Source organism: Panthera onca, chromosome E1, assembly GCF_046562875.1.
Source record: "Panthera onca isolate mPanOnc1 chromosome E1, mPanOnc1 haplotype 2, whole genome shotgun sequence".
Taxonomy (NCBI): domain Eukaryota; kingdom Metazoa; phylum Chordata; class Mammalia; order Carnivora; family Felidae; genus Panthera; species Panthera onca.
This window is the reverse complement of record NC_138352.1, coordinates 1,738,596-1,766,308: the sequence shown is the minus strand read 5'-3', so window position 1 is coordinate 1,766,308 and position 27,713 is coordinate 1,738,596. Positions and strand designations below refer to the sequence as shown.

The window sequence follows — 27,713 nt, the reverse complement described above, 5'->3', positions numbered from 1 at the left end:
TGTGGAGTGATCAAGGAGCAGAAAACAGGCCAGGGGAGCCGGAATAGATGAGCATAGGGGAGATGGGTAGAAGAGGTCAGAGAGGTGGCCAAGACCCACATCCCTTAGGGGCACTTGGGTGGCTTAGTCAGTTGAGCGTCCAACTCTTGATTTTGGCTCAGGTCATGATCTCATGGTTGGTGACTTTAAGCCCCCCATCAAGTAGCCTTATAATGTTTGCAAACCTTATGCACACCTCTCTTTCTGCCCCTCTGCCTTCTGCCATTTATGTTTACTCTATGAATGTTCTTGAATCTTACACCCTTTCTCTGTGTTCAGGTTTCTTCTTCAAGTATACAGCGTACTTCTTTCACTGAGAACGTGATTGGAAAACCTCCTTCTCAGTCTTTGTCTTAAAATGCCTTCACTGTACCCTCAGTCTTGATTGCTATTTTGGCTAATGTAGTAGATTCTTTGGCTCTCTTAAGTGTCATCATAACCCTCCTATTTGGTGGCATCAGAAACCTAAAAAATTACAATGCCCTTACTGCCAGGGTGTGTGTGGTTGTGAATGTCTTCCATTTAGACACACGTGCATGGGATCTGGGAGGTAGAAGGGAAGGTGGTGGTTGTCGCTGAGAAGCAAATGTCTGCAGTGGCAGAACTCCACATCCCATGTCGAGCCTCCAGTTTCTGGGCCTGAGGCTGTTGTGGCAGGAGGCAACCAGGGTAACGGCAGCAGTAGCTCTCCGGTCTCCAGAATGTAAGAACATCTACAGTTAAGTTATTTAAGTTGAAGAGAGTTTAGCAGGGTTGCTAAAGGATACAAAATCAAACAAAAAAAAACTGTGTTCTGTATATCAACGGCATGAAATAAAATACAACTTACAGCATCAACATATCGAGTACCTAGGAATAAATAAGATGTGGAACAAAAGATGTGTAAGATGGGTATGCAGGAAATGATAAAATGTTAAGAGAATCCAAGAAGACAAAAGCAGTGAGATGCTTGTAATGTGCAAGACTCATTATTATAACAACGTTAATGCTCCCCAAATGGATCTATAAATTCAATCCAGTATCAATCAAAATCCCTCTAATGTTCAGGGTTTGTTTTTGTTTTTGTTTTCTTTAAGAAAATAACAAGCTGACTCTAAGATTTAATTGGAAATGCAACAGGTCAAGAATAGCTAAGACATTCTTAAAAAGAACAAGATGGGAAAATTTGCTTTTCCAGTTATCAAAACTTATTTAGAAGAGTATGGTGGCAGGGCGCCTGAGCGGCTCAGTCGGTTAAGCGTCTGACTCTCGGCTTCAGCTCAGGTCACGATCTCACGGTTCGTGATTTCGAGCCCCGCATCGGGCTCTGCACTGACAGTGCAGAGCCTGCTTGGGATTCTCTCTCTGCCCCTCCCACAATCACTCAGTATCTCTCTCTCTCTCACAATAAATAAATAAACTTAAAAAAAAAAAAGAGTATATGGTACTAACGCAGGAGAGATAAGAAGAACAATGAAACAATCTGAAGCGCAGAAGGAAACGCACATTGTACATGGACATTTGATTGTGCGACAGAGACGATATAGCAGTTTGGTGGGCAGAGGACAGCTTTTCAGTGGATGGTGCTAGAGTTGGCTATGTTCGTGCACGGGAGGGATGAACTATGATGTCCACACCACACACATCTGGGTGGATGTAGACCAAAATATGAAAGTCAAAACGCTTCAGAAAAACAGGCTAAGTAAGGGCCTCAAACAGGGATTTCATTAAAAAAAGAAATCCAAATGACCTATAAATATGGGAAAGTGTGTTCAACCTTATTAGTCTCAGGGAAACGCAAGTTAAAATCACAAAATGATATTACTAGATGGCCACAAGAATGGTTCAATTAAAATGACCGTGCGGGGCACCTGGGTGGCTCAGTCAATTGAGCATCTGACTCTTGGTTACTGTGTAGGTCATGACCCCAGGGTCATGGGATCGACCCACATCAGGCTCATGCTGAGCATGATGCCTCTTTGAGGTTCTCTCTCTCCCTCTGCCCCTCTCTCCCACTCATGCTCTCTAAATAAGTAAGTAAATTAATTAAAAAAATAAATAAATAATGACCCACATCGGACTCGTGGTGAGCATGATGCCTGCTAGAGGCTCTCTCTCTCCCTCAGCCCCTCTCCCCTGCTCACGCTCTCAAAATAAATAAATACATAAATACATAAATAAATAAATAAAATGACATCGTCTACCATTCAAGGGAATGGAAAGGTGATAGAAAGGTGATAGAACCACTTTGGAAAATATAATGGCATCATCTCCTTACATTGGGGATAAACATGGGGATGAATCCCATGACCCAGTCATTGTATTCCTATACATATTCAACATAGTTGCACGCACATGAAAGCACCAGACATGTTGTTGCATAAGAGCAGTCACAGCTTCATTATTTGTAATAGCCCCAAGTTGACAACAGCCCAAATGTTTGTCAGCTGCAGAATAGATAAGTTACAGTATATTCAAACAATGGAATACTATTTAGTAGTGAAATACACAATTAAAGCTGCATGCTGCAACTCACAAATCTCACAAATACAATGTTGGGTAGAAAAAAACCAGACACAAGAATGACTGCTCCATGATTCCATTTGTATTCAATGCAAAAACAGGCAAAACTAAAGACAGTATGGAAAAAGAACCAAAGTGAAGCTGAAATAGACCTGAAAACAAAGTAGCTATTGAAATGAAAGCTCAGTAGGTCTTTTCCTTTTCCTTTTCCTCTTCTTCCCTTCCTGAACAATTCAATCTGAAAGCCAGAACGTGTGTGGGGAGTGGGGTGGGGGGGGTGGTGTGGAGTGGGAAGCCACAGGAAGTCGCAGCTGGATGGGGAGGGAATCGTGAGGACTATGGAAGCATATAAGGTACACAAAGCACTTAATAGCAGCTGGACACTGGTATGGCAGTTATTGTTTTCACAAAGGAACTTTGGCGAGATGGCGTAGCCACCACCTCTGTATCTTGTGTCACATCCTCGGGGCCTCACCTCTGATTCCAGCTGCATCTGGGACTTCGTTCACTTTGTGTTGACAACTTCTCACTTCAAGCGTGCAACACATATCACTCATTTTCTGCCCTGGTGCTTTGCAGTTCCCTGCATGAGACGCCCATGGAAACCCACTTGGAATGTCCACATGCACAGCCTAGAGGTCGGGGAGGCATCCCCTCCTGGGACACCCCTCAGCCAATCAGGGATGGAAGTCAATGGATAACCGCTTCTTACTATCAGTCCTTAGGCAGACAGTTCTAAGAAACATCTTCTCATTGCTAAGAAGGTTCCAGTGAGATCAAGCCCCAGTTGCCCAACTCAACAGTACACCCTGGTACTGGCTTTTCCTCCAGTACCTGATGCTTGCGTCACCTCCCAGATAAATTATTTGCACAGAAGGCCTTATCTCAGGCTCTGCTTTCAGGGCTAGCCCAGGAAAAGACAGGGTATCAGAAGGCCCTAGAAAGCAGTGCTGGGAAGCTGAATTACTCCTTGGATGGATGGCAACATGTGATGTTGGAAGGGGGTGGTGATAACACTTGCACGCCATAGCCTCCCAATTACTTTACAATTACTAAGACCTTCCCCTGCAGTGGGAAAGGGGACAGAGGTAGAAAGTGAAGCACTAGGCTCTTCCATGGTTTTAGCACTTGAAAGGCACAGGGCAATCGTAATTATATGGATTGTGGACTTGGTTGGCTTCTACTAAGTGCTTTAAAAGCTTTGCAAGGAGAAAATGAGAGGCTGTCGATTCAGGGCATGCTGTGAAACCCAGAGGCATTCTGGACTTCAAAACTTCAGAAGGTCTTAACTGGATCAAATCCAATTCCCAGTAAGGTTTCTAGCTTGCTGGCCCCTCCCCGCCCTGAGTTGACTTTTCCTCCTCTGAAATGTTTCACTGTACCTGCTCTCTCGCTCCCAGCGCCTGGGGTCACCTGACATATAGGCTACCTGCACCCAAGTCCTTATCTCAGGCTCTGCTTTAGGAGGGAGCCCAAGACAGAAGAGGCCAATGGTGACTGAGTTGCCAAGTTTATGACCACAAAGACTTCAAGATTTCTAAGGGGAGCAGCCAACTGGTATGACTCAAGAGTAAGCATCATACCACAAAGAGGTAGCCTTTTAAAAATTCTTATTATATGCCTGACCCTGTTCCAAGCCCTTTACATTCATTACCTGAACTAATTCTCACAGTGGCTCCATGATGCAGGTATTTATTTGTCTCCCCCACCCCCCACTTTGCTCTCACCCCCCAGATGAAAAAAAACTGAACCCCATAACTTATCCAGAGTCACACAGTTAAGACATGACTGAGCCTGAATTCAGCTCAGTCTGTTTGACTCCTTACTCTCTTAGCCTCTGTGACATACTGATTTCCCCCAAATACAAATATCAGCAGAGAAAGGGCAGAAATTATGCTCATGAATCCTGCCTTATGACAATACAATCCTCTAGTCTGGACCTGTGTGCACAGTATCCCTTCCCACCCTAAGAGGCATTTCCATGGCCAGTGCTTCTGCTGATCTTTGCTAGGACTGAACTCCCAATTCAACCACCACTAAGCTGTGGGTGACCTTGTAAAATTACTTACCGCATCTGAGTCTAAGTTTCCTTACCTGTAAAAGCAAGTTCATAATATCGGCCTTACAGAATGTTATACAGTTAGTGTCTAATAACTGGTAGCTGTGCTTTTTCTAGTCAGAGGTCCACTGTTGGGAGCGATTAAGACAGAGGTTCAGGCAACACCCAGAAGAAGAGCAGAGCAGAAAAATTTTGGCCATGTTGTTTTGGTTGTCTACAAATGCCTTTTGGCTTTTATTGGATGTTACTAATAACTCCTAGGATGAGAGGCTTAAACTAGAAACCATTTTGTCCCCTGTAGGGGTCTGAATGGGTGGCTCCCCAAAAAGATTAAGTCCATGTCCTAACTCCTGAAACCTGTGAATGTCACCTAATTTGAAAAAAGTGTCTATGCAGCTATAATTGAGGATCTTGAGATGAGGCCATCCCAGATTATCCAGGGGGTTCCGAGATCCAATGACCAGTGTCCTTATAAAAGAAAGGCAAAGGACGAGCAGGCCATGTGAAGACAGAGGCAGAGACTAGAGAGATGTTGCCACAAGCCAAGGAACACCAGGAACCATGGGAAACTGAAGCAGACAAGCAGGATTCTCCCTTAGGGTCTTCAGAGGGAGCCCAGCCCTGCCGACATCTTGATTTTGGATTTCTGGTCTCCAGAACTATGAAAATAAATTTCTGTTGTTTTAAGCCACCAGTTTGTGGTAATTTGTTAAAACAGTCAAAATAATCCATTCTCCTTTCTCCCACACAACACTGTTCTCTCTACAGAATGCTGATGGGAAACATAAAGGTACGCCTTTGATATTAGCTAAGTCTTGAGGACTGAGGAAGTCCATGAAAATCAATATAAATGTTTTTGCAGCCTTCCAAAATCTGAGAGCAAACCAAAACAGCAATGGATAATAAATGTGTACTTGGTGTGTAACTATAGGGACTGTTTTCTTCAGACACATTTTCAAAGGCACCAATTTTTGTTTTAGAATTTAGACACGAAAAGCACAGTGGTCTAACCATTACTCTTTTTTTTTTTTTTTTTTTTTTTTTTTTTTTTTTAGAGAGAGAGAGAGAAAGCATGGGAGGGACACAGAGAGAGAATCTTAATCAGGCTCCATGCCGAGTGGAGCCCCGGGGGAAACTCGATCTCACGACTGTGAGATCATGAGCTGAAATCAAGAGTCTGATGCTTAACCAACTGAGCCACCCAAGACGCCCCACAAGTACTCTTTTTTAATGATGTGGCAATGGGGAGAGAATGGTCCATGCCTAAAAATAGCAAAAGCATTTAAAATCTGTCACCAGTCAGGATCCCACCTGACAAAACTATTATCTGATGACAGGATTGGATGTACCCAAATAGGCCAAAGGAATAGTGTTTGATCATGAAAAATAGTAATTTATTTTAGGTAACCAGTGAGATATTTTTAAGTATCAGTCAAATTTGCTTTTTCTTCATGTAAATCAGCTTCATAAAAAGCATCTTACTCTGAGATGTAGCTTGTAGCTTTAAATGTCATCTTCTGATGAGCTCAGAATAGATAGACCCAGTTTTACAATCATTATAGGCTTCTGAAATATAAAAGAGAAAATAATTCAGTAAAACTAATGTATATATCCATAGAGTCTCTAAAAACCAACCACCACCACCCCTCAAAAAAAAAAAAAAATCTCATTTTAGTAGCTGGGTGGATTGACAGAACCAAGAATTAACTGGGTTTTTTTCCTGGACTGTATACAAACAATTTATTCTTTAAGATGGTTTAGGAGTACCCCCGTATCCTCCTCTCTGAGTTTTTTATACGTCACTATGTCACATCCTTCCCTCTTCCCTACCCACCCGTCTCCCGATGTCATTTGCTAGGAGCTGTGGTATTGGTTCCTACTGGTACCCTGGGTGTGCACGTTGCCCCCATCTACCCCATCCTTGGGCTTCTAAAGCCCCAGAGTATGGTGGCCTCACAGGGACCGCGGTCTCATTTTGTTAGCATCTCTTATCCCAAACTGTGGCTCACCACGACCTCCAGGTGCCACCTCCTGGAACATGGGGGTAGCATAATGTATCTCCTGGGAGTGTCCAATTCCTGGGCAAAAGACAGGGAACAGAGTTACTAGGCCTGTCATCCGAATCTCTGATCACCATTTCGAGGGCAGGGTTTAGCCAGCTGCCCTCGAAATGGTGTGCAGCCTCTGGACTTTTCCCAGAGAGCACTCACCATCTTGGGCTGTGCGAACACACTGCCTTGGTTCCAAGCCTGGCACAGAGTCTATGGGAATGAGATAAATTGGGAGTCAGTGGTGTTTGCATATACAGAGCAGGTAATTTGCTTAGCGCCATGCCTGGGGATAAGGCCGGCCCTCAGTCAGTTGGCTGGGTTTATTCTCATCCTTACCAAGGATGGCCTTACCCTGCCCTGGGTCTATTTACCATAAAGCAGTGTATGATGCCTGCATTAAGAGGGGGTCATAAGAGGCTCTGGAACACCCTGCGGTTCATTCCGAATTGACATTAAAATATCTCCACGATACGTTGTGAAGTGAAAAAAATCAAGGCGTACGATGGCATGGCTATGACCTGCTACCATATGCATAGAGTATCTGTGGAAGGATTTTAAAAACTGATGGTCAAACCAGCAGGGTGGAACTGGAGGTCATGGGTCGGAGGGAGCCCTTGTATTCTATAACTTTTCTTCATTTTTTTTTTTTTTGGTACCCGTGTGTCTGTACAACCTTAAAAAAATTTTAAAAAGACGAAACCTGAAACCAACCAACCAAACCAATCAAAATACCCAACAAAGTTCTCTTACCTGCTTGAGTTTCACAGACATTTGCATATATTCCAATTTCCATGGGTGTATTTCCATTGTCTCTGGGTGCCTGATCTCTCATAGCTTTTCCTACGTAAATTGGTACAGAAACATTAAACCAATTCAGCCATATTTTTCTCATTTCCTCTGCCAAGGAGCCAAATCCCCCAAAGTTCCGAAACAAAGAATGACCCTGCTCCAATGGCCTACACTGTCATCCATTAAAGGAAAACCATGGGCTCAGCGAGGAATCCATATCACCCGCTTCTCCAAGCCAGAAGCCCTTCTGATTTATTTCCCTGGGTCTGCAAGGAACATCCTTTGCCCATCAGATTACGCAGATTACATTTGGGTTGGCCACAGACACATTTTCTTTCCTTTGCTGAAAAAGAACAGTCTGTAAAAAAGCTTTGTAATATCTGCAAGAGACAGTAAATTACCCAGCCGAGTTCTATTGAATCCTGGCCAGTAATCAAGAATGCTAATTCCACTTTTGCAAGACCCTGGGCTTTTTGTAAGAAGGGAAGACAGGTTGTAAAAAGGTATAAGATGTATACATTTTGACATCTAGTTTCAAGTTTTGTGTCAACTGAGTCCCTGACTTCTCTGACTTAAAACTCTCTAGAGGAGGCACAGGGGGAGGCACAGGTGGCTAACATGCATCACTTAGGTCTCTCCCTAGCTGTGACAGTATCTCCCCATTCTACAGGTCAGAACACTGAGGCTCCAGCAAGTGAAGGAGCCTGCCCAACGCCCCTCGGCTCACTGGTACAGAGACATCCTGGTTTTTTGTGCAAATCTTGATATTCCTCCATACTTGTGGGCCAAGTGAAAAGGCCAAATTTCACAATCTTAAGTAGAGGTGGTCCCGAGAGGTGACTGGCGAAAAGCAGTGCCTGGGGCTTGATGCAGCACCTGAGGTGAGGCAGAGGCATGTTGCTCGAGTTCATCTTCAATTACGGAGCTTCCTCGGAGGGGCAGGGCCAGCAAGGAGGTGGACAATTACAAGGCAAAGCTCTTGCCTTTGCGGAGCTGGCGGTCGGGACCCACCACCTCATTTGCAGGGCCCAGTGCAATGCAAACATGCGGGGCCTTTTGTTAAAAAATTATTAAGATTTGTGTGCCCATGTTTACAGCAGCATTACTCACAATAGCCCAAAGGCAGAAGCAACCCAAGGCCCCACTGACAGACGAATGGATAAATTTAGCGGATATATGTATTTGTATCTACGTATGTATCTGTGATGGAATATTCTTCAGCTTTAGAAATGAAGGAAATTTCTGACACATGCCCAACATGGATGAATCTTGAGGACATTACGCTGAGTGAAATAAGCCTGTTACCAAAGGAGAGACACCCTAGGATTCCCTTAGATGAGGTCCCCAGAGTAGTCAATTCATAGAGGAAGAAAGGAGAACGCTGGTTGTCAGGGGCTGGGGTCGGGGGAGCTGAATGGGGAGGGTTGAATGGGGACAGGATTTCAGTGTTGCAAGATGAGAAAAGTTCCGTGCACGGATGCTGGTGATGGTTGTGGAGCAGTGGCAGTGTCCTTATACTCAACTGTATACTGAACAGTGGTTAAGATGGTAATGTTTATTTTTTTATGTGTATTTTACAATTTTTTTAAATTTTTTTAATGCTTATTCATTTTTGAGAGAGAGAGAGAGAGAGGGAGGGAGAGAGGGAGGGAGGGAGGGGCAGAGAGAGGGGGACAGAGGATCAGAAGCGGGCTCTCAGCTGACAGCAGCGAGCCCAGTGCGGGGCTTGTACTCACGAGCTGCGAGATCCTGACCTGAGCCGAAGTTGGATGCTCAACCCACTGAGCCATGCAGGCGCCCCCTTCGTCGTATCCCATTTTTAATTTTCCTTTCCCTTCCTCTTCACCTTCTCTCCTGTTCTCTGTATCCCACGCCCATGGAAAGCCGTGAAAAGCTGCCAAAAGAACTTACCTGCTCTGTACTTTGGTAGTATCCAAAATGTCAGAATTGGGATTATTACCATTAGCACCAGCAATAATCCCAGAAGCAGTAGCTGCAGACAGAAAGGACAGCTGCCTCCTCCTGGAAGAAGATAGCGGTTCATTGGTTACCGCACAGCTTTCTTTTCCAATGACATTGAACTGTAGAGTGTTCTGGAAAGGGCAGTTTACAACCGTCTCCTAAATTAACTAATTTAATTACCTCAGACCACTATGGACACCTGCAACTCTTGAGAGGTAGCTTGTTAGTCAGTGAAGTTGTTAAAGTCACAACCAAATACATCTTCCACAAGGGGTCGCACAAAGGAAGAGAAAAAACAGCACAGCCTTGAACCAGATTCCTGGCAACACTGTTAGAGTCATAAGGCTCAGAACAGCCTGGCCACTTATTGGGCAAAGCCCTTAGTCATGTTGGCATGATTTATGTCACCTAAACAGCTACCATTCGTTATTAACTACACGCCAGATGCTGTGTTAAGCACTTTGCGTGCATTGCCTTATTTATCTCATTGATAGCACTCCCATTTTACAAATGAGTAAAGTAAGGCTCAGAGAGGATAGAGGACTTTCCTACAGTCACACAGCTAGTAAATGGAAGGGCTGTGGTTTGTAGGCAAAACCAGGACTCTGGAGCCTGAGTCCAACAGGCTGCCTCATCTGTTAGAACTTACCAAAGAGCAGGGTGTGGGCTCTGTTCTTCTGTGGATGAGGCTAAGTGAAGTGTTCAATGCCCAAGTGTGCCTACTGCCTTAGCTAACCTCATTTTTGTTCTACCCTCCTCCTACCTCGACAAGTGTCCCTTCATAAGGACCTGGAAAGCCAGGTTTGAATCTAGAATTCTCAGACTCCTCAGACTTCTGTGCCAGAATATGGCAGCATGAAGAGAGTCAGCCCTAGCCCCAGGCCCAGCCCAGCTTTCCACTCGGGCTCTGATGTGCACCCCAAGGGGCCTCGCCTGCACGTGGATCCTCTAGCCTGCATGTCCAAATGCTATCCACACCCCCCAAAAGCAGCCCCCTACACTTGAGTCTAGGGATGCTCCTATCCTTACCCTGGTACAATCTTGGGAGGATGAGCTGGGAACAAGACTTGTGTAGGCCCTGGAAGGAGGGTTCTGATCTGACTGGGTAGGGAATTCAGGTGCAGGTACCCAGAATATGGTTTAGGAAAGTGGAGATACAGGGTCCAGGTGGGCACTTTCTCATGTGCCCCTGGGCCCCTCGGCCTGTGGGAAGATACATGGCCAAGAAGCACCAAAGCAGTGCCTTCCAAAACACAGGACTGGGACAGGGGCCCTTCTCACCACAAGGGTGGTCCCAGAAGTCTAGACTCACCAAGCATTAGTAGTGGGCAAGAAACAGCCAAACGGGAGGGCACAGGCGTTAGAAGTCAATGAAAAAGCAGAAGGAAATCAAGACCGGGCTCCAAGCCCAAGAAAGATGCAAATTCTCATGTGCTAACTTAGAACCTGGGCAGCGGGAGATCAAGGCAGGAAGCAGGGTCAAGTCAGGAAATCTCACTGCAAGGTTTCTTCCTGACCTAGCTTCTAGGCTTTTCATCTTCTTTTGGATGGCAGAAAGAAACCCCATCAGAATTTGTGTGGAACCTTCCAAAGGAAAGGCCTTTGGATGCGTACAGCCAAAGTGGGAAGTGCGTGGGCAGGGGAGAGGCTGGCTGCAGTTTTTGGAAGCAAATCCAGAGCCTGTCGAAAGAGTTCAGGTAGCCCTTACCTGTCCAGGGATTGATGAAGACTGGTTGACTGTATTTTGTGTGGTCAGGCAATTTGTTTTCAGCTTTGCACCTATACTCTTCCCTTCCGCCAGTGCTTTTCTTGGTTAGGTTGAATTCAGCGGGCTCCCTTACGTACTTGGAAATGGCTGGTGATACGGCAGTATCTTTTTCAAAGAAAGTATAATTGATGGGCAGAGAGCCGTTGAATGAGATGCAATGCAGTATTATATGTCGGTCTGTTTCTATTTTAACGACGTTAACATTCAGCACTGGTGTAATCACTGGGTCTAGGCAAATGAAAGTATGTGTTAAAGGGATGAGCAGAATGGATTCACCCACTCAGTCCACCAGCATGGATTGAACCTCTATTCCTGACTGTGGACGCAAAGGTAATGACACCCTTCTTGAGAAGCCAGGGAGCTTGCAGCCCAGTGGGAAAGACCGATGGTATATGGTTAGCTCCACTCAGCGTGGCACAAGCTGGGTGCTGAGAACACCAGAGGGTGGAGGGTGTCTCTTACTTTGAGGAATCAAAGCACAAACTTGCCTTTCAGCAGAATTCTCCATCTGTTTATTGTTGACAACGAGTGTGATTCTGTCAAAGATCTAGTTCCAAGTATGAAGTTGAGAGGCGCTCTTAGTCCCAGTCTTTATAAGGCTACATTGTTTTTTTTTTTAATCAAAGAAATCTAAAAATATAATCTTTTCTAACTGTATTTTTATTTATAGAATTCAGCTGAATGATTATCTTCTACTTCCTCCCACAAAGCAGGAAGTAACTCTGATAGATTCAAGAGAACTTTTCAACAGGAAGTGTGTGGGTCTGCTTAACTTTGTCAGGGAAAACCCTGTGGTATGGGTATTTTGTGGGAGAATCCAGCTATATTATTTATTTAATAATTCAGTAATAAAGCAGTATTATAGGAAAGGAAGGATAATTGTTGAGTATCCATCATGTACCAGGCTTGCTATTCACATTACCTCCTTTCACTTTGTAACAACAGTACTACAAGCAGGATAATATCATGCCCATTCCGCAGATGAACGAACTGTGATTCAGAGAGGTAAGAAACTCACACCGCTAGTAAACCAGCAGATCCAGGGCCAACTCTCAAACAGATTTTTTTTTTTTTTAACAATATCAGTTTGGCACAGAAACAATGAAATACAAGGACCCAAGTATAAGTAAAATCAAGGAAAATGATTTAGTCTCCTTGCTCCACCCCTCCCTTGAGCAGAATCCCTGAAGCAACATCCTTGACAAGGCAGCACCTGGTTGGTGATGGTGGCCTCAGAGAGCAACTTTGGGAAGAGCACTGATAGGACATTCTTCCAATGGAACTGAAATCTATATCCTGTAGTGTTCAGGAAGGAGCAGTTGAAACAATTCATGAGAAATCAGGGCGCCTGGACTCCTCGCTGAGATGGGATGATCCAAACTGGACCAAGGACTGATATCTAAAGTGACTGGAAAGATGTAAACTTTCCTGAGAGTTTGTAAAAGGACTGGTAAAAGGGAGTCACAGCATCACAGTGATCAGAGTAAGGGGGTTGCTACTCTTCACTAACCCAGTTATATTTTTAAAAACTTCAAGGAGTCCTTTAAGACTCATTCAGCTGCCCCGTTTCCTTTAAGACTTGCCTAAAGCCTCCAGGCAGAAGTGCTTCCTCTTCTGCCTCCTCTCGTCTTTGGCCCATCCTCTTATATGATACACTTGGGTGTCTCATGGTCCCCTCAAGTGTAATCTGTTTGAAACTGAACTCTAGCTGATCTGCTGGTTAATGAAAAATCAGTAGGTAGATAAACATATAACAAAATCCCATTCTTTAAGAAGTGTTTTTATTTAGATATATATTCATTCATCCACCCATCCACTCATTCATTTACTTACTTTACCATGGTAAGAAGAGTTAACAGGAGATCTACTTTCTTAAATCTTTAAGTGCTCAATACAGTAGTATTAACTACAGGCACAATGTTGTACAGCAAGATCTGGAGAACTTACTCATCTTGCATATACCCATTGAACAGCTCTCCATTTCCCCCACCTCCCATTCTTCTAGTTTTCCCCATCTCAGTAAATGCAACACTCCTATCGTGGATCACATTAGATATCTGGAAATCATTTTGATTCCTTCCTCACCTTCACTGCTGTGAATCCAAATCCAATCACCAAACAAATCCTGCTGCTTCTTCCTCCAAAATATACCTGGAATCCATCCATGTCTGTCCGTCCTCACCATTGTTTGTCTCCTGGATGACTTCAAGAGCCTCCTAACCAGTCCCCAACTTCTCTTGCCCTGCCTCACCTAGAATGTACTTTGAAGATGATCAATTGGGTCATAGGCCCTGCCTGACTTGGCCCCTTCCCACTCTAGTCTCACCTGGGGTTACACTCCCCTCATTTGACCTTTGGCCATACCAGCCTCCTATCAGGTCCTTCCCAACCAGCCAAGTTCTTTCCCAAGTTGGAGCCCCTGAACAGGCTAGTGTCCCTTGACTAGAGCCCTCTTTCTCTGTCTCCTTGCATAGCTAACTCCTCATTCTTCAAGGCTCTACTTCAATGCCATCCCCTTTGAGAGGCCTTCCCTAACTATCCTACCTAAGTAGATCACTCCACCATGCCTTGCCTCACTCCATCACTGTGCCAGTTTCTTTTTTCTTCATAACAAGCAATGCCGTTTGTGATTATGAATCTGTTTGGGTACTTGGGTTTTGTATCTCCCCAACAAGACTGTAAGCTCTACCAGAGCAGAAACTTAATGTATATCCAGGGTTTGGCACATTTGGGATATCATCAAATATTTGATGATTGAGTCAATAATTAGTGAATTTGTGTTCATGGCTCATATCCCTACTGGGCTGGGGACAAGAACATGTCTTAGGCATCACTGAAACCCCAGCAACACCCAATACCCAACACAATTACTTGCACAGGGTAAGCACTCAATAGATATCTACTAATTGGATCTAAATGGGGCTGAAACAGTCTTATAATCTATCAAAATAGTTCTACAGGACAGTGTAGTTACCATGACAAATTGCAGGAAACTTGTGCATTTACTTGGAAGGCAGGATGTGGGAAGACTTTATACATATCTGTGGGACAGAAGCTCAGGAAATGAAGACTTGGGGTTTTTTTTAATCAGCTGATTTAAGGCTTCAGCCATCAAGTTCATAAACCATCTAAAACTGGGCTTATTCCTTACAGGAGTGTAGGTCCCCGTTATTCAAATGAAGGAAACCCACACTAATAGTGGGTCTTGACATCTTTTCTCACACTGAATCTCAGTGATTTGAAGGACAATCGTATGTTTTCTCGGCCAAGTAAGTGCCTACTCTCCTCACCCCATGCTGCCCACAATAGACTGAGATTCCCACCCAGAGTTAAAGCCCATGTTAAATGGTATTTTACCATTTAACCCATTTTAATGATTGAGGGCTGGAGATATAGCAAAGGCGCATCTAAAGGGAATATGCAAAGTTGCACGGGAAGCCAGGGGTGCACAGGTTCCCCAACACTCACCCCGTTGCTCTTTCTGCAGTACAAGGCGGCTCAGTCCAGCCTGGTGGCCTAGATGGACTATTATCAGCGGAGGGCCTGCCCTCATGTTATGTACCACATCCTAAGACCATGTTTGTAAGGATTTGCCCCTTCTTCACTCTTCTTCTACAATATGGCTTCTGTTCATTTTGGGTTCAAAACTGTCCTAAAATGGTTGGTTTTAACCTGGATCTCCTAAAAGCCTTATGCAGAGATTTGCATCTGTAATCTCATGAATATGTCTCAGGAAAAGTACCCATCACTATCATTCGATTGTTAAGACAGCTATAACCTAAAATGCTAAGAACCCTTGCACTAGAGCAATGGCGCTCAGTAGAACTTTCTGTAATGATGGAAACGTTCTGTCTGCACTAACAAAGCAGCCACCGGCCGGCTGTGGCTATTGAATACACTAAGGAATTGAGCTTTTTGCTTCATTTAGTTTTAATTAATTTGGATGTAAATGTAAATAACCACACGTGGCTAGTGGCTACTATGCTAGACAGCACAGACCTAGAGAATCACTCAAAGATTCGATCAGTGAGTCAGAGCTCTTATGTTTAGAAGCCTCCAGGTTCCATGCCCACATATTACCTGGAAACCCTCTCTCCCTCTCTCAGAAGTCCTTTATCAAGGTCACCTTTATAAATGAGACCATTAATGCTAGGTTGTGAGAGGCTTGGGTGGGAAGACGGGAGAGAAAAATATAGCAGTAATAAGATGTGGTTGGGCAGGAAGAGTGCTGGCTGGTGGGGCGCCTGCTGGGTGGTCACTGCAAAGGGAAGAAGTTGGAAAAGACCTGGGGCTTTGAAGACCTTTGCCGCAGGGTCCAATACTGATTCTAAGTCTTCCTGCACCTTCAGAGAAACAGTGGTTTTTGCCTACGTGATGGGAATCCTAGAATAAAGCATCTAGAAAAGATCTCAACAATTTCCCAAATTGTTCACATAAGGCTTTTTGTCTAAGGCAATCAGGCTATCATTATTTGAAATAGCAATGAGTCTTTGGAAGAGGTATGCCGGATTGCCACGATGTCATTCCCCAAATACCAGCCGTGGCGGTTGGCCACCCTGCCTGCTATCTTCCACCCAGCCGAATATGACAGGCACATCTGTGGAAGCCCAGAAGGCGCAAACTGAGCGGTTGGTCGTAAGACACCAACCTGGGGCGCCTGGGTGGTTCAGTCACTAAGCTCCCGACTCTTGATCTCACCTCAGGTCATGATCTCACCGTTTGGGAGATTGAGCCCTGCGTTGGGCTCAGCACTGACATTGCAGAGCCTGCTTGGGATTCTCTCCCTCTCACCTTGCCCCTCCCCAACTCGCACCTTTGCATGAGCGCTCTTTCTCTCTCTTAAAATAAATAAGTAAACGTTAAAAAAAAAAAAAAAAATCCCAACCTAAATGGGAGTACTTGCTTCAGTACCACAATCTGAGCCACAGAGGGCTCACCAAAGATCCTGCCTTAATTCATTGGGCCCTATGCAAGATCAGCAAATATCTATCCCAATCCCAAGACCTCACTCTTAGGAGCTCTGTTAGGAATTGGGTCCCCCTTCTTCTGGTATTATGTTTCCAAAACTGACAGAAATAGGAAAGAAAAACTTATCTAGGAAGGAAAATTGGATCGACCATTTAACATTTCATATTAAGTCTGGCAACGATGACCCTATGTATTATAATAGCTTAAAGAAGTCTATTAATCATTAAAAAAAAAGTCTTCGGAAGAGCAAGCAAAATGGAATTAATAAGAATAAAGATCTCAGTGACATACTTTCCAAGCCCTTGAGTGAGTATTCTCAGGAGAGCAGAGAGCCCATTCTAGGACAGGAAAGAATCCCACAAATCACAGGGCCCCCCCCAGGGATGAGTCTCTACTTACCAACAAAGGTGAAGTTGAACTCATGACTGTATTTGATAACTGAACAGTTAGAAACTTGGACTTTGCATTTGTAGGGACCCAAATCATGGGCTTCTGAGACACTTAGGTTAAAAATCATGGGTTCACCTTTGCCTTCCTGGGTTCTCAGGTGCTTCTCATGCCGAAACAAAAGATAGGTGATCTGTAGTGATGGGTTCCGGCTGGAACAAATTAAAGACACATTTTGACCCCTCGTGACTGCATTTGTTTTTGAGTTCAAACTTGGAGAAAGGAGTTCTGGAAAACAGAGTAACACAAGAAAAAAGTCTTTGTTAATGTCGCTTAATAACTAAGTGGTAATCTGGCCACATTTTGTGGGTCAAGGGGTAGAGACGCTCGTTCCTGGAGAACTTTCTTGTTGGCACGGCCAGGCTGACCAGTGTGTGAGGAAAGCCTCAGCACCTACAGAGGCTCCTTCCAGTGACAGATGGGTGGCCTTGACCAGCTCTTCCGTGCTTGTTAGCTCTTCTGCTGGTGAGAGCTTGAAGTGGACACTCTAATTTTTCCTTCTTTCTTTTTTTAAATTTAAATCCTAGTGAGGGGGCGCCTGGGTGGCTCTGTCGGTTAAGCATCCGACTCTTGGTTTTCGGCTCAGGTCACGATCTCGCGGTTTCGTGAGTTCGAGCCTCACATTGGGCTCCAAGCTGACAGTGAGGAGCCTGCTTGGGATTCTCTGTCTCCCTCTCTGTCTCTGCCCCTCCCCCACTCGCGCTATCTCTGCCTCTCTCAAAATGAATAAATTTTTAAAAATTTCATTCCAGTTACTTAACGCACAGTGTAATATTAGTTGCAGGTATACAGTTTGATAAAAGACACTCCCTTAAGACTGGCTGTGCTGACTTAGAGATATTAAAATTCCGGGGCTCCTGGGTGGTTCCGTCGGTTAAGAGTCTGTACTCTTGATTTCAGCTCAAGTCATGATCTAACGGTTCGTAAGACCTAGCCCCTGTGCTGACAGCACAGACCCTGCTTGGGATTCTGTGACTCCCTCTCTCTCTGCCCCTCCTCCACTCTCCCTCTCTCTCTCTCTCTCTCTCACTCTCTCTCTCTCAAAAATAAATAAACATTAAAAAAATTATTTTGAAATAAATATTAAAATTCTAGGTTCTCTGACCAAACATTATGTCTGGTGACCTTTTTGGACCACTATTTCTTTTAAATTTCTTATTTTGAAAAAAAAAATTATTTAAAAATTTTTTTAATATTTATTCATTTTTGAGAGAGGGAGAGAGACACAGAGAGAGACATAGAGAGAGACAGAGGGCAAGCAGGGGAGGGGCAGAGAGAGAGGGAGACACAGGCTCTGAGCCGTCAGCACAGAAATCCGACAAGGGGCTCAAACTCACAAACTGTGAGATTATGACCTGGGCCCAAGTCAGAGGCTTAGCCGACTGAGCCCACCCAGGTCCCTCCCCGTTTTTTTTTTAATTAAAAAAAATTTTTCTAATGTCTATTTATTTTTGAGAGAGAGAGAGAGTGATAGTGAGGGGGAGACACAGACTCTGACACAGGCTCCAGGCTCTGAGCTGTCAGCACAGAGCCCGACACGGGGCTCAAACCCACGAACTGTGAGATCATGACCTGAGCTGAAGTTGGACGCTTAACCAACTGAGCCACCCAGGCGCCCCTATTTCTTATGTCTTTTTATTTTTATTTATTTTTTTTTTTTTATTTTTTAATATATGAAATTTACTGTCAAATTGGTTTCCATACAACACCCAGTGCACATCCCAAAAGGTGCCCTCCTCAATACCCATCACCCACCCTGCCCTCCCTCCCACCCCCCATCAACCCTCAGTTTGTTCTCAGTTTTTAACAGTCTCTAATGCTTTGGCTCTCTCCCACTCTAACCTCTTTTTTTTTTTTTTTTTTCCTTCCCCTCCCCCATGGGTTTCTGTTATGTTTCTCAGGATCCACATAAGAGTGAAACCATATGGTATCTGTCTTTCTCTGTATGGCTTATTTCACTTAGCATCACACTCTCCAGTTCCATCCATGTTGCTACAAAAGGCCATATTTCATTTTTTCTCATTGCCACGTAGTATTCCATTGTGTATATAAACCACAATTTCTTTATCCATTCATCAGTTGATGGACATTTAGGCTCTTTCCATAATTTGGCTATTGTTGAGAGTGCCGCTATAAACATTGGGGTACAGGTGCCCCTATGCATCAGTACTCCTGTATCCCTTGGATAAATTCCTAGCAGTGCTATTGCTGGGTCATAGGGTAGGTCTATTTTTAATTTTCTGAGGAACCTCCACACTGCTTTCCAGAGCGGCTGCACCAATTTGCATTCCCACCAACAGTGCAAGAGGGTTCCTGTTTCTCCACATCCTCTCCAGCATCTATAGTCTCCTGATTTGTTCATTTTGGCCAGTCTGACTGGCGTGAGGTGGTATCTGAGTGTGGTTTTGATTTGTATTTCCCTGATAAGGAGCGACGTTGAACATCTTTTCATGTGCCTGTTGGCCATCCGGATGTCTTCTTTAGAGAAGTGTCTATTCATGTTTTCTGCCCATTTCTTCACTGGGTTATTTGTTTTTCGGGTGTGGAGTTTGATGAGCTCTTTATAGATTTTGGATACTAGCCCTTTGTCCGATGTGTCATTTTCAAATATCTTTTCCCATTCCGTTGGTTGCCTTTTAGTTTTGTTGGTTGTTTCCTTTGCTGTGCAGAAGCTTTTTATCTTCATAAGGTCCCAGTAATTCACTTTTGCTTTTAATTCCCTTGCCTTTGGGGATGTGCCGAGTAAGAGATTGCTACGGCTGAGGTCAGAGAGGTCTTTTCCTGCTTTCTCCTCTAAGGTTTTGATGGTTTCCTGTCTCACATTCAGGTCCTTTATCCATTTTGAGTTTATTTTTGTGAATGGTGTGAGAAAGTGGTCTAGTTTCAACCTTCTGCATGTTGCTGTCCAGTTCTCCCAGCACCATTTGTTGAAGAGACTGTCTTTTTTCCATTGGATGTTCTTTCCTGCTTTGTCAAAGATGAGTTGGCCATACGTTTGTGGGTCTAGTTCTGGGGTTTCTATTCTATTCCATTGGTCTATGTGTCTGTTTTTATGCCAATACCATGCTGTCTTGATGATGACAGCTTTGTAGTAGAGGCTAAAGTCTGGGATTGTGATGCCTCCTGCTTTGGTCTTCTTCTTCAAAATTACTTTGGCTATTCGGGGCCTTTTGTGGTTCCATATGAATTTTAGGATTGCTTGTTCTAGTTTCGAGAAGAATGCTGGTGCAATTTTGATTGGGATTGCATTGAATGTGTAGATAGCTTTGGGAAGTATTGACATTTTGACAATATTTATTCTTCCAATCCATGAGCAGGGAATGTCTTTCCATTTCTTTATATCTTCTTCAATTACCTGCATAAGCTTTCTATAGTTTTCAGCATACAGATCTTTTACATCTTTGGTTAGATTTATTCCTAGGTATTTTATGCTTCTTGGTGCAATTGTGAATGGGATCAGTTTCTTCATTTGTCTTTCTGTTGCTTCATTGTTAGTGTATAAGAATGCAACTGATTTCTGCACATTGATTTTGTATCCTGCAACTTTGCTGAATTCATGTATCAGTTCTAGCAGACTTTTGGTGGAGTCTATCGGATTTTCCATGTATAATATCATGTCATCTGCAAAAAGCGAAAGCTTGACTTCATCTTTGCCAATTTTGATGCCTTTGATTTCCTTTTGTTGTCTGATTGCTGATGCTAGAACTTCCAGCACTATATTAAACAGCAGCGGTGACAGTGGGCATCCCTGTCGTGTTCCTGATCTCAGGGAAAAAGCTCTCAGTTTTTCCCCGTTGAGGATGATGTTAGCTGTGGGCTTTTCATAAATGGCCTTTATGATCTTTAAGTATGTTCCTTCTATCCCGACTTTCTCAAGGGTTTTTATTAAGAAAGGGTGCTGGATTTTGTCAAAGGCCTTTTCTGCATCGATTGACAGGATCATATGGTTCTTCTCTTTTTTTTTGTTAATGTGATGTATCACGTTGATCGATTTGCGAATGTTGAACCAGCCCTGCATCCCAGGAATGAATCCCACTTGATCCTGGTGAATAATTCTTTTTATATGCTGTTGAATTCGATTTGCTAGTATCTTATTAAGAATTTTTGCATCCATATTCATCAGGGATATTGGCCTGTAGTTCTCTTTTTTTACTGGGTCTCTGTCTGGTTTAGGAATCAAAGTAATACTGGCTTCATAGAATGAGTCTGGAAGTTTTCCTTCCCTTTCTATTTCTTGGAATAGCTTGAGAAGGATAGGTATTATCTCTGCTTTAAATGTCTGGTAGAACTCCCCTGGGAAGCCATCTGGTCCTGGACTCTTATTTGTTGGGAGATTTTTGATAACCGATTCAATTTCTTCGCTGGTTATGGGTCTGTTCAAGCTTTCTATTTCCTCCTGATTGAGTTTTGGAAGAGTGTGGGTGTTTAGAAATTTGTCCATTTCTTCCAGGTTGTCCAATTTGCTGGCATATAATTTTTCATAGTATTCCCTGATAATTGTTTGTATCTCTGAGGGATTGGTTGTAATCATTCCATTTTCATTCATGATTTTATCTATTTGGGTCATCTCCCTTTTCTTTTTGAGAAGCCTGGCTAGAGGTTTGTCAATTTTGTTTATTTTTTCAAAAAACCAACTCTTGGTTTCGTTGATCTGCTCTACAGTTTTTTTAGATTCTATATTGTTTATTTCTGCTCTGATCTTTATTATTTCTCTTCTTCTGCTGGGTTTAGGCTGCCTTTGCTGTTCTGCTTCTATTTCCTTTAGGTGTGCTGTTAGATTTTGTATTTGGGATTTTTCTTGTTTCTTGAGATAGGCCTGGATTGCAATGTATTTTCCTCTCAGGACTGCCTTCGCTGCATCCCAGAGCGTTTGGATTGTTGTATTTTCATTTTCGTTTGTTTCCATATATGTTTTAATTTCTTCTCTAATTGCCTGGTTGACCCACTCATTCGTTAGTAGGGTGTTCTTTAACCTCCATGCTTTTGGAGGTTTTCCAGACTTTTTCCTGTGGTTGATTTCAAGCTTCATAGCATTGTGGTCTGAAAGTATGCATGGTATAATTTCAATTCTTGTAAACTTATGAAGGGCTGTTTTGTGACCCAGTATATGATCTATCTTGGAGAATGTTCCATGTGCACTCGAGAAGAAAGTATATTCTGTTGCTTTGGGATGCAGAGTTCTAAATATATCTGTCAAGTCCATCTGATCCAATGTATCATTCAGGGCCCTTGTTTCTTTATTGACTGTGTGTCTAGATGATCTATCCATTTCTGTAAGTGGGGTGTTAAAGTCCCCTGCAATGACCACATTCTTATCAATAAGGTTGCTTATGTTTATGAGTAATTGTTTTATATATCTGGGGGCTCGGGTATTTGGCACATAGACATTTATAATAGTTAGCTCTTCCTGGTGGATAGACCCTGTGATTATTATATAATGCCCTTCTTCATCTCTTGTTACAGCCTTTAATTTAAAGTCTAGTTTGTCTGATATAAGTATGGCTACTCCAGCCTTCTTTTGGCTTCCAGGAGCATGATAAATAGTTCTCCATCCCCTCACTCTCAATCTAAAGGTGTCCTCAGATCTAAAATGAGTCTCTTGTAGACAGCAAATAGATGGGTCTTGTTTTTTTATCCATTCTGATACCCTATGTCTTTTAGTTGGCGCATTTAATCCATTTACATTCAGTGTTATTATAGAAAGATATGGGTTTAGAGTCATTGTGATGTCTGTATGTTTTATGCTTGTAGTGATGTCTCTGGTACTTTGTCTCACAGGATCCCCCTTAGGATCTCTTGTAGGGCTGGTTTCGTGGTGACAAATTCCTTCAGTTTTTGTTTGTTTGGGAAGACCTTTATCTCTCCTTCTATTCTAAATGACAGACTTGCTGGATAAAGGATTCTCGGCTGCATATTTTTTCTGTTTAGCACACTGTAGATATCGTGCCAAGCCTTTCTGGCCTGCCAAGTTTCAAAGGAGAGATCAGTCACGAGTCTTATAGGTCTCCCTTTATATGTGAGTGCACGTTTATCCCTTGCTGCTTTCAGAATTTTCTCTTTATCCTTGTATTTTGCCAGTTTCACTATGATATGTCGTGCAGAAGATCGATTCAAGTTACGTCTGAAGGGAGTTCTCTGTGCCTCTTGGATTTCAATGCCTTTTTCCTTCCCCAGTTCAGGGAAGTTCTCAGCTATAATTTGTTCAAGTACCCCTTCAGCACCCTTCCCTCTCTCTTCCTCCTCTGGGATACCAATTATGCGTATATTATTTTTTTTTAGTGTATCACTTAGTTCTCTAATTTTCCCCTCATACTCCTGGATTTTTTTATCCCTCTTTCTTTCAGCTTCCTCTTTCTCCATAACTTTATCTTCTAGTTCACCTATTCTCTCCTCTGCCTCTTCAAGCCGAGCCATCGTGGATTCCATTTTGTTTTGCAATTCGTTTAAAGCGTTTTTCAACTCCTCGTGACTGTTCCTTAGTCCCTCGATCTTTGTGGCAAGAGATTCTCTGCTGTCCTGTATACTGTTTTCAAGCCCAGCGATTAATTTTATGACTATTATTCTAAATTCACTTTCTGTTATATTATTTAAATCCTTTTTGATCAGTTCATTAGCTGTTGTTATTTCCTGGAGATTCTTCTGAGGGGAATTCTTCCGTTTGGTCATTTTGGAGAGTCCCTGGCGTGGTGAGGACCTGCAGTGCACTTCCCCTGTGCTGTGGTGTATAACTGGAGTTAGTGGGCGGGGCCGCAGTCCGACCCGATGTCTGCCCCCAGCCCACTGCTGGGGCCACAGTCAGACTGGTGTGTGCCTTCTCTTCCCCTCTCCTAGGGGCGGGATTCACTGTGGGGTGGCGTGTCCCGTCTGGGCTACTTGCACACTGCCAGGCTTGTGTTGCTGGGGATCTGGTGTATTAGCTGGAGTGGGTAGGCAAGGTGCACGGGGGCTGGAGGGGCAGGCTTAGCTCGCTTCTCCTTAGGTGATCCACTTCAGGAGGAGCCCTGTGGCAGCGGGAGGGAGTCAGATCCGCTGCCAGAGGTTTGGCTCCGCAGAAGCACAGAGTTGGGTGTTTGCGCGGAGCGAGCAAGTTCCCTGGCAGGAACTGGTTCCCTTTGGGATTTTGGCTGGGGGATGGGCGGGGGAGATGGCGCTGGCGCCTTTGTTCCCCGCCAAGCTGAGCTCTGCCGTCCGGGGGCTCAGCAGCTCTCCCTCCCTTTGTCCTCCAGCCTTCCCGCTTTCCGAGCAGAGCTGTTAACTTCTGACCTCCCAGACGCTAAGTCGCGCTTGCTGTCGGAACACAGTCTGTCCGGCCCCTCCGCTTTTGCCAGCCAGACTCGGGGGCTCCGCTTGGCCGGCGAGCCGCCCCTCCGCCCCGGCTCCCTCCCGCCAGTCCGTGGAGCGCGCACCGCCTCGCCGCCCTTCCTACCCTCTTCCGTGGGCCTCTAGTCTGCGCTTGACTCCGGAGACTCCCTTCTGCTAATCCTCTGGCGGTTTTCTGGGTTCTTTAGGCAGGTGTAGGTGGAATCTAAGTGATCGGCAGGACGCGCTGTGAGCCCCGCGTCCTCCTACGCCGCCATCTTCCGGCACTCTCTCTCTTATGTCTTTTTAAATCTGTAGATGTTTCCATCTTTTTCTTTCCCCCTGCAACTTATTTGTGGAAGATGGCAAGCTCTTTGTTCGATAGTGTTTTCCATGGTCTGGATTTTGTTGATCACATTCCCATGGTATCCTTTACCTTGGTCCTCTGTCCCTTGTCCCCTGAATTTAATGAAATTCAGATTAGCTTTTTTTTCTTTTAAGTTTTATTTATTTAAGTAATCTTTACACCCAATGTGGGCTTGAACTCATGACCTCAAGATCATGAGGCTCATGCTTTTCCTATTAAGCCAGCCAGGTGCCCCCAGATTAGCTTTTATTTAGCAAGAATGCATGAGGGTAGGGTGTACTTCCATTGTGAAGCACATAATGTCTGGTCATCTCTCTTTTTGTTTCTTAGTCGGCTTTGACAATAATCACTTGGAAGCATTATTTCATTAGAGGTTGCAAAATGGTGATATACTAATTCATTCCTTTTCCATTTATTATCTGAAATAATTCTATAAAGAGAAACTTGCCCCCATCAACTATGGTTATATGGAGATACGGTTTGCATTGAAAAAGCAGGATAAATGCTTGATTCTCTTCCTTTATTGACTGGTTCTGAAAATAATGAGTTGGTTTCCTAGCATCTTGTAACAGGAAATTTTTCTTTCACTGTTGTTATTTTTTTGTTTAAGAATCATTATGAACTTGGGGCACCTGGGTGGCTCAGTCAGTTAAGCGTCCAACTTCGACTCAGGTCATGATCTCATGGTTTGTGAGTTCAAGCCCCGCGTCGGGCTCTGTGCTGACAGCTCAGAGCCTGGAGCCTGCTTCGGATTCTGTGTCTCCCTCTCTCTCTGTCCCTCCCATGCTCATGCTCTGTCTCTCTCTGTGTCTCAATAATAACTAAATGTTAAAAATTTTTTTTAAAAAAGAATCATTATGAACTCATAGTTTACATATTTGATGTATTTCAATCCATTGCAATTATTATTTTTATTGTCCCATTTTTTGGCCATGAGAAGCATCTCTATACCAGCTCCTGAGTCCTTTTTTGTTTTGTTTTTTGTTTGTTTGTTTTTAGGTAAGCTCTATATTCAATATGGGGCACAACACGGGGCTCAACACGGGGCTCAAACTCATGACCCCAAGATCAAGAGTCACATGCTCTACCAGCCAGGAGCCCCTCATGAGTCCTCTGACACTAGCTAGTAGTCTTTGATAGCTTGTATGTTTGTATTTTATTATTTTAAAATGCCAAGGAAAAAAGTAACCCTCATCAGAAAATCTAATGTAAAAGAATAACATTATTAAAGAATTAAAGAAATATTAGAAAATGTTTTCATATCACTTGAGAAGAAAAGCTCTTCCAAATAAGACACAAAAATTGGAGCCACAAAGAAAAGACTGAAAAATTGACTCCCCTAAAACTTAAAGCTTTTCTATGGCAAAATTAAGACAACTGACAATCGAAAAGGAAATACTTAACATATAAATGAAAGCAAAGGATTTTTCATGTATATATATTTTCATATATGTATATATATAGACAGATATGTCAATGGCAACTGAATAAGAAAAAGACAAATAAATGGACAAATAATATGAATAGGTAATTTCCAGAAGAATGAATGCAAAAGGCCATTAAATAATGCTAGGGCCATGGGACAGTTTGGGTAGAGGAGGAGTTTAGGCCCCTCAAAAATGTCATCAAGCTCCCTTGCCCTTTTTGATCTGGACAACTGACATTTTCTCAGCTTCTGTAAGCTCAGCTTCAAGATAAAGCCTCTCCTCTCCTTCCAACCAGACGGCTGTCCCTAAATTTCCTTTCCATAGAACTTCTGGAGCTTTCATGACCAATAAACATGAAGAAGATGCTCTGGCTCACAAGTGATGAGGTCAAAACAGCACTGAGATATTGTTTTTTACTCATCGGATTGGCACAAATTTAAAAACAGATTGTGTCCACTGTTGGAGAAGGCTGGGACACACTCACCCTGTGACTGGGTACCCGGTCTGCGTGTTAAGAAGGCAACTTAACAATTCAAATGTACATGCCCTTTGACGCAGCGATTTCACCTCCAGGATTTTATCCTCCAGAGATGCTCTCCCCCTCTCCTGTGTCCACAAAGGATGTTTTGTATGAGGATTTTCATTGCAGCATTGTTTACATTACAAAGAAAAAAATGGATAAATCAGTAAGGGGGGTGGTTACATGAACTATGGCTGAGTCACATTATGAAATGCCAAGCAGCCGTTGAAAAAAGAGAGGTGAGTCTACATCTACTGCTTACAAGGATTTCTGTGATGTACTGTCATCTAAAAATAGGACTGGGCCCCTGGGTGGTTCAGTTAAGCATCAAGACTCTCGATTTCAGCTCGGGTCATGATCTTGAGGGTCGTGAGTTTGAGTCCCACATTGGGTTCCGCGCTGACAGTGGAGAGCCTGCTTTGCGATTCTCTCTCTCCCTCTCTCTCTGCCCCTCCCCTGCTCTCTCTCTCTCTCTCTCTCTCTCAAGTAAATAAATAAACTTTAAAATAAATTAAAAAGGACACATCACAGAAGAGTTTGTTTCCTATGGTACCAAATAGAGAATGACTGTTGATAAGTGGTTGCTTCTGGAAATGGAGAATTGGAGAGCACAACGGCACTTTCATATTTCATCTAGTCACAGCAGCATGGGCTGGCATTTAGCGACACCACATACCAAGTTCTGTGCTAAGGGACATGGCTTGTCTCACCGAGTCCTCGTAAGAACCCTCCCAGGTAGGTGGTTTTATTATCCTCACATCACAGAGGTAAGAGATTAAGGGTCAGGTGGTTACATCAGACACCCAGCCTGCCTGCTGGAAAACGGTAGAAACCGGGGTTAGGACCACAACCCTGGCTGGTCTAGCTCCATGATGGTAAACCACCTCCCAATATATATTTTTATTTTGTTGCTTGAATTATTTTACAATGATTATGCATTGATTTTCTAAATTTAAAAAAAAAAACAAACCAATAACAACAGAGAAAGAAAGAAACATTTCAGCGTAAAAGCAATCTCAACATTTAATCTCTGAACCTCAGCAAAGAGCCTTCAACTCCCTCCCTCCCATCATTTCCTTTTAAACTGTAGGTAACAGAAAAGGCTTGACTTTGGTTGTTCGTCTAAAAGCAAAGAAAGACTTATTCGTGAATGGTCGTGCTGAAAGCTGACCATCTCCACTTGTCGGTGAAAAGAGTTTTGGTAAAAGAGAGAAGGAAGTAAATGAAACTTACTGTTCCTCCATTCACAATCCAGGGCAGCTCTTTGAACTGAGAGAGAGAAAAGGAACATGAGAAAACTCTTTTTCCACATCACGTTTTGGTTTGGAGACACAAGCTTCAAAATGGCAAATGAGCCATACATGCGAGAGAAGAAAAAAATGCCCTAAAAGAACAGTTTGTTGAAACAGCTCCAGAAGAAATTAGGGAGGAGGACACAGAAGGCATGATGACCCCATACTGATGAGTCATTTAGGGAACTTCCTCTTTTTTGACAACGTAAAAGAAATTGGAGGT

General features: G+C 43.5%; 1 protein-coding gene across 5 annotated transcripts; it reads right to left on the bottom strand.

Annotated features, from left to right (window-relative positions):
- Positions 1-125: 125 nt before the first annotated feature.
- MILR1 (mast cell immunoglobulin like receptor 1) lies at positions 126-27,713 on the bottom strand. Of its 5 annotated transcripts, XM_078438287.2 has the most exons (9): positions 27,432-27,706; positions 16,538-16,813; positions 11,111-11,398; positions 9,352-9,462; positions 7,402-7,491; positions 6,811-6,861; positions 6,610-6,678; positions 6,083-6,166; positions 126-752 (listed from the first exon to the last, which is right to left on the bottom strand). In XM_078438287.2, exons 1-8 carry the CDS (start codon positions 27,559-27,561, stop codon positions 6,111-6,113), a joined length of 1,071 nt encoding a protein of 356 aa, XP_078294413.1. In that variant the 5' UTR covers positions 27,562-27,706; the 3' UTR covers positions 126-752; positions 6,083-6,110. The 5 variants fall into 5 exon arrangements, with proteins under 5 accessions (XP_078294413.1, XP_078294415.1, XP_078294416.1 ...); XM_078438290.2 differs by lacking the exon at positions 126-752 and having other exon boundaries at positions 5,659-6,166; positions 16,664-16,813; positions 27,432-27,713; XM_078438291.2 differs by lacking the exon at positions 126-752 and having other exon boundaries at positions 5,660-6,166; positions 16,538-16,737; positions 27,432-27,549.